General features: G+C 42.9%; 1 protein-coding gene across 1 annotated transcript in view; it reads right to left on the bottom strand.

Moving 5' to 3' along the window:
* Positions 1 to 6,038, bottom strand: part of LOC310990926 (netrin receptor UNC5C-like) — a 192,034-nt gene extending 185,996 nt beyond the window's left edge. Inside the window, exon 1 of the mRNA XM_083978488.1 lies at positions 5,672 to 6,038. Within this exon, the coding sequence (XP_083834614.1) occupies positions 5,672 to 5,789 (118 nt within the window). The 5' untranslated portion in view covers positions 5,790 to 6,038. The remainder of the gene's footprint in view (positions 1 to 5,671) is intronic.
* Between the last annotated feature and the right edge of the window lie 2,728 nt (positions 6,039 to 8,766).

Below are 8,766 nucleotides of genomic sequence, written 5' to 3' on the forward strand. Positions count from 1 at the left end.
GGACAGAGAAAACGAGAGATAGTCAGAGAGAGGAGTGGGAACAAATGACAGCAGAGAGGAATTGAGACGATGGACAACAGTACAGAAATCTGTGGCCTGGCACTCGGTGGCCGCGGTTCACTGAGTCCAACTGTTTATTGTGGGAATCAAAGATGCCCAGTTTCTCTTCACAGTTCACTAAAAAAAATTGCAAGATAATTTTTCATAGATGCGGCTTAAAAGACTAATTTAACTATATTGCAACTTGAGCAACTTGTTCTGATTTAAAATAAAATATTAACCTCAAATGACTTACTAGAATGTTCTATCGGGTTTACATAGTATTAGATGTGTTTTACTTTACAGATAATGAACTCAGTGTTTGTCTATGTCTGTGATAAAAACATTGAAATGGGCCTATCTTTTTCTCTTTTTTTGCAGCGCAGGACTGCATGGGACCAGTGGGAACTATATAGTAGGCCATTGATTGGGAACAAACGGCTTTCTCTCAGAACACCCACCCCACTCACACACAGACACGCACACACAACTAAGTAAAACAAAAAGCCTGGAAATGAGAGCCCCAAATGAGGCCTTAGGTTTCGCAGGCCATGAAAAATTCATAATTCCAGATCTTTACATGAAACTCTAGAAGGAATTAGGCCTAACAGCAGGAGACGCTGGGAATCAGTTTCAGAACATTTAGCTTCTCCTTTCCCTTTTCCCTCTTTTCTCTTGCTCTGGCCGTCTCTCTTGTAAACATGTACGCTCACGGCCACGAATGCACAACCAAACAGGCTCAGTTGGACACACTCACACACAGGGACGCATTCTTATGTTCTATCCTGGGTTTTCCCCTGCGGAGAGTGAGAGATAGTAAATGGTGCAAGTGGAGTGACGCAGTTTGTCGACACAGCCTTTTGAAAACCACGCTTGCTCAGAAAGCAGACTTGGTTTCTGCCTTTCCTCAAAGAAGAAAACACGCCAGCAAAGTTCTCTACCGCTATACACACAGCCCCCATTCAGCCTCTTGATTCTTGCAATAAGCTGAGCTGTAATTGCTATGTGTATGCAAAATCCACCATTCGTAAAATGCACAGAGCTCTAGGTTGACAAGACAAGGTGGAGAATTTTGACAATCCAACATAAAATAAAGGAGAGCTTCAAGGACTCCTTCCTCAATTAGAGGTGCTCTGTGGAGAGGGATATAGGAGATGTAAAAACAGAGAAAAACTCCAAGGCACTGTTTTTAAATCAATAAAATGTATTTATTTATATGTCATTGTGACAATATAAATAAAGGAATTTTTATTGATTTAAAGAGAGTGCCTTTTTCTCTTTTTTTACATAAAATCTATTGAGTTGACCTATGAACCCACAAGGCTGATAGGAAGGAAAGAAAAAACTCGCAAAGACAGCAGCTAACAGAACATATGACAAAACAATAGATAGAAACGAGAGGAAACCGTGAGTAGAAAAATGTCTCATCACTGGCCACACTTCTAGAGAGAGTCTATGAAATGTATGGATGAGTAAGCAAGGACAAAAAAAGAAGGCAGAGAGGGCAAGGGGGATCTGCCATCACTATGCTGCCGCTAGCAGCAGGAGGGTCTTCTACACAAAACAACCCCAGACACATTCAAAGACTTCCTTTCACACACACCCGTGAACGCCTGTCCAAGCGCGTGCGCACACACACACACCCACGCACACATTAGTACGCTCACATACGCACACACAGAGAATGCAGACAGAATGCAGCATTGTTTGACCGAAGAAATATCTTGCTGTGTGTGCGCGCGTGTGTGTGTGTGTGTGTGTGTGTGTGGCAGTCAGTCAGCTTGTCAAGCCCTAGTGGAGTGATCAAAGCTGGTACAAACCACCCAGAGAGATCTCTCCCTTCCTCATCCATTCATCCGTTCCCTCTCTCGCTCTGATACAGAAACAGCATCAAATTTACCACATAAAACCTGCACAGCCAATCAGAATGTGTTGGCTGGAGTAGTACAGCCAATCAAGTTGGCCTATTTAGTTTGCAATAATTCCCAGCTGTCCCCCTACAAGCACTGAACCCTGGATGGCTGCAGTGCACCATGGGACAGGATCAGAGCATAATGGAAGACAGCATGGGAGCACTGACAATATCATAATGCCAAGCGTGTGCACGCACATTCACACACATGCAACGTGAGCTCTGCTGGAGCACTGTAATAATGCCAAGTTCACACACATGTACGAAATCACACCATCACCCACCCACCCAAAGTGCTAGTGCACTCGCGCGCACACACACACACACACACACACACACACCACAGGAATTCTCTGAGAACATCCCAAAGCTGCCAAGATTTTGAACGCACACATACACACACACACACACACCTCACAGCAGCACTTGGAGTACATCTTTACACCTCTGCACCATCAGGTTCACAAATATACACCTACACACCAACACCTACCTGTACAGACACACAAGCTTCGACACAAGCGGATACACACCGCCGCATTTCTTTCAAAAGCTGCTGTTTTAAATCAGCTGTGAAGCTCAAGGTATATATTTTCAGTTAAAACAGATCCCAGAATAGAGGAGTGTGTTAAATTTACAGAATAGGGAGCTATGGAGCTAAAATATAACATACCACAGAAATATGAAGGTCTGTAACCAGAACCAGGAACACAACAAATGTCTGACAGTATATCAGCTGAACTGTAGAAGCTTGATACACCGCAGCCTAGCCTTCATTATACAGTAAACAACGGGACTTTCCTATTGTGTCGAATTATCTCAACACCCATTTATTTCAGATCTAATGTAAGGACGGTTAGAAAATGGCTTTGTAATAGGCCCAAAGGCTTGTGGGTGGGACTTCACGGGAAGGCTGACACACGTACTCGAGCTGCCCTGATAGGATCTCAACTGACACTCACCTCTTATTGTATGTGCACATGTCAGTGAGTGCATGAGTGTGTGTCTGTCCATGCAAAAGATTCTTGTATCACAGTTTCTATAGTTCTGCAAAGTTAGCAGGAAGATATCTACATGGCCAGACTAAATGACTTTAAGCTAAGAAAATGAAAAAGAGAGAGTTCATTATGAAATGCTTAGAAGGCCCTCGGATGTAAAGCAGAAAGACTCGGATTGAATCCATCCTGTGTGTAACTCTATGTGGATTAAAATATATAGTGGTCCTCATTAATTATTATTATTAGGTTTCAATCTTCAGCAGCAACCGCATCATTTCCACAAACACCATCATCCAGAACATCATTAGTCACGACCTCAGGAACATACTCTGCTGCTAAACTTAACCAAACCACATATTCCACAGTGGAGTGAAACTGCAGGCAACAAGACACTCAAGCATGCATGAGCAGAACTAAACAGCAGAATAATGTGGTTAAAAACAATTCTTTGTGTTTCCCATTCAAAGACACAAAAGAAGCACACAGAAACACAGAGTTTGTAACGTGAAGGAAGTTTCTCTGCCTGAGACAATAGGGAGTTGATTCCAGCACTGATGCACAGAGAGGATCAGCTATGTACACAAAGCAGCCCACTCCCCCCACGGTTAGGTCAACGACGTGTTTGTGTGTTTTGCCCCATTCAACAGAACAACTAATGGAGTGACTCCCTGCACACAAAGAAACGACTTCACAGACATGAGTCAAGTTGTTTGGAGCAGAGGAATAACAGACACAAACATGACAAAGCAGGGGTGCTCGAGAGAGGAGAACCACAGAAATGTAAACCTTTAAAGAAAGGTAGGGCGAGGGTCTGAATGAGTTTCATCTGTCAGAAAAGCATCAACTGTTTGTTTTTCAATTACAGATTGCTCCACACAAGTCAAATTGAGTCGCATGTCAGTGGCAAGGTGCGATTTATCAGAGTTAGGGTGAAAGTCTGCTCAAATCGTGTTCCTAAATTGCAATGTATTGATTTAACAATAAACCAATAGAGAACAGTCATAATGAATACTGGTGGGAGTTGCTGAAAAGCTGTTCCCCAAGGCAACAAGAGAAAAAGGTGGCTGCAACATCATGTCCAATTACTGGATTTATTCAGCACAAAAAAAAAACCTGGGTCAGTCAGTGAAGTTGATACCAATTTGCTGACTACATTCTGAGGTAGCCTAAGTCACAAAATGCTTTCAGAGGCTTTCAAGAGGAATATTAGTTGTATAATGGAGCGTATATAATGGAGACAGCCATAAGACTGAATCCTGATAGGACATTAGAATATTATACTTAATTAGGGATGAAATCCACAATAAATTGCTATGATAAGGTCAAGCTTAGGTTGCTGAGACTATACACAGGAAAAGTGTGGTGAATTAATCAGCTTGGTGAAACAACAGAGAGGTTGGCCACTAATGCTTTTAGATGAACATTAACAAGGCACAAGCTCTCTCTCTGAGAAGGTCACGCAGAGTGTGAGAGTGAGAAGTAGGACCGTCTCTTCCCTTCAGCATTTCTGAGGAGCAGCTTATTCTTATATTGTGAATCCCCGAGAGCTCTATGCCCTGTAATATAGAAACGTCTTAATGGTGGAAAGTTAGGCTGCTTACTTTGGGGCTTCATTGAGTCTGTGACCCTGCGATATCCTCCGCTAACATCAGCCTTTGGTGTGGCTGCGCAGTCACTCTTTAGAAATATCACTTTAATATTGCTGTTATGCTTCACTCGGGGCGTGTAGTGTGAATACACAACAGCTTATCATTTTAACAGCGTGGTCGTATTACAGCCTTAGACATGTGTGCGCGCAGCTCTTTGGACTCTCACATGATAATGATGATGGTGATCTGATGGTATTTTGTCTTCAGGTTTGGGGTATATTCGTTCTGCGGGCTCCTACTGTTGTTGTGAAATTGTGTGTGTGTGTGTGTGTGTGTGTGTGTGTGTGTGTGTGTGTGTGTGTGTGTGTGTGTGTGTGTGTGTGTGTGTGTGTGTGTACGTACTTCTGGCTGCTCCGAGTGTTGTGACTTTCTGATCAATTTTCCAATCGGAGCAGTGAAGCGTCGCCTCTATTTAGCTAAGTGCTCTGCGATCAGACATCAGTCGCCTGATCGTGGACTCCCAAGTCCTTCCCTTTAGTTTTCACCTTGATTTAACTGCAGCCTCGGTGTTGATTTGTCCGTCTATTTTAACGACAAAGCCTCTGGATTATCGAATTCGGACATGGACCTAAAAGTCCACCCCCTCCTCTGCGTGTCTCCTGAGTTTCGCAGCATTCGCACATTCGCAGCCTATTTATTTACTGCTATTTATTTATTTACCCATTATCCAGTGGAGTCCCCACTCACACATAGTATCCCTCCTTCACTGAATTCACCGCGAGCTAGTTTTCATAAATTATCGATACTCTAAGTGGTTTATAGCGGGGGAACGTGGACTGCGAGTTTTGCCTTTCAGTTTTCTATGCGCAGATACAGTGGGTTTCCACCTGAAGACGCCGAGCGTGAAGCACCATCAGCACCAGCTCAATTTAAATGGAAATACAGCAAAGCAGAAAAAAAGTAGCTGATATATCTCCTCGGGTTGGAGCTGCCTCTGCCTCTCCGCCTACATACCGCTGCTGTCATCTTAGCGATGAAGGAGAAGCTCCGCCGCTTTCAAACAATTAAGGTGTTTCAAAAAAAAAAAAAAAAAAAAAAAAAGGTCTGAGAGAAGACGCGCTCTCCCGCCTTACCTTGGCCGACTCCTGGCTGTGCGAACACCAGGAGAACCAGGATCCCCGGCGTGGTGCACATCCTCACCAAGCTGCAACCACTGTGTCCTATTCCACTTCTCTGTCCACTTTTCCCCATTACCTGCAACGCGTAAAACACATAAACACGCAAAAACTCCTCGGTCCACGGTGGAGAGATTAAATGAGGAGGGGAAAAAAACCACCCCCCTCCACCGGCACAGGATCTGCTGATTAATCAAACGAGTCCAAAGCCAAAAGGTGGGTAGGTGTGTACAGGCTGTGTAGTCCCGATGTCTTAAGTCCCGTCTCACACGGCGCAGGTTGAGCTGTGAGAAACAGAGAGCTGGTGGAAACAACCACGGGGTCCTCTGACTCGTGTCTTGCCACTATGCTCTGCTCCTCTCTCCGTGCGCTCTCTCCTTCTCCAGTCTCTCCGTTTACGCAGAGAGAGAGAAATGCCACCGCCCTCTGGCTACCACACTAGACTCTCTCTTTCTCCCTCTCTCCTTCACTCTGCCTCCCTCTTTCCCCCTGGCTTCCCCTTCAGTTCTTTAATAACACAAAAATCAGGGGGAAAAAATAATATCGTACTCAAACAAACATCTGAATGCATCACAGCTGCTTGTCTGAATTTATTGGTGGCACTTTTTTTTTTTTTAGGATGAGGAGCCGGCTCTTCTTCTCCCGCTCCTTCTACTACTTTAAGGCTCTAAATAACCACATCATACTTTTTGATCCAGACTTCACACACAGAAACATTATTTTATTTCTACTTTGTTGTATTTGTTTTAATCTTAAAGCATACTATTATGACTTATTTGCGATTGTGCCTGCCTAGTTTTTGTCTCTCTCTAATCCATCCCATCAGACTATTGCCTGCGCGTCTGTGCGCCTGTAATTGCTGCTGGTGTGGAGCAAACCAGAGCCACGTTTCTCCGAGACAGCTCACCAACTGATGTCTGCCCCCTGACGGCCACGTCCGCTGAACCCGCAAAGGCTCCACAGTGAATCTATAGAAGAGTCTGTCGAGTTTATTACAGGCAGTGTGGCATTGAAACCAACTGCATTGGGTTATATAAACAATATTAAATCATTCTATAATAGTTTAATTTTTTTTATTATGGTATCTGTGTGTATTAAGCATTTCAATTTGGAGGTCACTCACATACACAGCTATTATGAAAGACTGCATATTCATTTTACTTACAAGATTTTTTGCAGTCAACAAAACATCAGATCTCAAAATGAAAAATCATGCAGCCATTGCAACTTGAAATGACCACAGGCTTGTTTTACATTCCTACACTTCCATTCCTATTTTTGTCAACACATTCATGTGGCAATGCATCTAAATCTTTGTGTGTCATCTGTGGAAAAAAGAAGAAGATAAGAATTGCATCGGGCTACATTTGGCAACATACAACCAGTGTCACCTTCAAATGTCTGACTGCTCATGACAAACATAACATTTAAGTTGACTGACATGTCAACTCAAAACAACCTCAGTTCATGTGTGTAAGTGTGTTGGCGGCACACAGTCACACACTCCGCCAGCTAACATAACTCTCAACGGTGTCGCTGCACAGTCATTTGAGCAGCACAGCCTGGATCATACATTGTAAATGGCAATAGTAAAATATGTGCTTGGTGCCATTTGTCACCACTGCAGCCCCACAGCTCAGTGACTACCACTGGAAGTAGCTGCTACCCGCAGGGACCTGTAAAAGCCTTTTTATTCTGCCACTTTATTGGGAATAGGAAAGCAATAAGTAACACAAGAAACATATGGCGCACTTGGATATGGATCAGCACTTGCACTAGCAACAGTCAATTGGAATGGGATTTTCACAGTTCCATGTGGTAGTGCAACATATATACTCCGTATGCACTGCCAATGTGAAATTTAAAGGGATAGTTCGAGTTATTTGACGTAGGGTTGTGTGCTGTAGTCATGCACAATCAGTGTATTACTAGTGGTAGATTTGGATCAGTGCTGCCAGTTAGTGGGGTTGTGTGCAGTAGTCATGCACAATAAGTGTATTACTAGTGGTAGATTTGGATCAGTGCTGCCAGTTAGATGACGCAGGGAAAACTAGCTGAGTCAAGTGCTACAGAAAAAGAAGAATACGGAAACAACCCAGTGTCCCTTTAAATGTACACTTTAGGTACAATAAAAAATATTGTCAGCCATGCAGTTATTTTCCTACCAAAACAGTACATTTGTTTTCCTCAAATGCAAAGCTGCCCTATTCCTCAAGGCCTACACCTTATTTCCACATGTTTAAAAAAAAAAAAAAAAAAAATAGTCTGTTAAAACTGTTACAGTGTAATCAGAGGATTATCAAAAGAAAAAGAGGTAGTGATAAAAAAAAAAAAAAACAATTAACAGACTGATACAGATAATCATGATCCCCAGAGGATAACCCTTAGGCTACTAACTGATTATTACAGTTTTGACCTAGTTCATCTATTTGATTCATAATCAACCATTGATCTCAGCTGCATGTCATATTTGGTCCTAACTCTCAAAAGTTAGCATGCAAACAACCATCACCAACAAGCTCATGTAAGTGGTGAGGATTTGAGCATTTAGGTCAAAGCACCACTGGGCTCATGTTCAACTTAAAAGAGCTGCTAGCATGACCACTTGACCTACTTGATTAGGAACTAACAGAAGCAGCCTACACGTATTGTGCACTGTATAGTAATGTCTACTGCATATTGTTTACCCTGTTGGACTGTTCAAATGTGACTTTAACAGGTTTTTAACATACTTTCAAACCAACTCTTCATTCTAGATACAACCCCATATTCTTGGAAAAGCAGACAGACCACTGGCAGTTATCGTTAATATTGAATGTGAACCTGCTAACTCCTCCTCATTTTTCACAGTTTCGATTGTTTTTTTACCCACTACTGTGAATGGGAGATGTGCATACAGAATAACTCCTCCACTTAAGCCGAAAGAATAAAGATTGTGGTGTGCTAGTGCTACCCTGTCTGCCCTGGAGCCCACAATATCTACTTTTAACTAAGCTCCCTGAGGACTTTGTCACACTGTCTCCATCTCCCCTTTTCTTTGACTGTGAGGATCA

Source organism: Trachurus trachurus, assembly GCF_905171665.1.
Source record: "Trachurus trachurus genome assembly, chromosome: 9".
Lineage (NCBI taxonomy): Eukaryota > Metazoa > Chordata > Actinopteri > Carangiformes > Carangidae > Trachurus > Trachurus trachurus.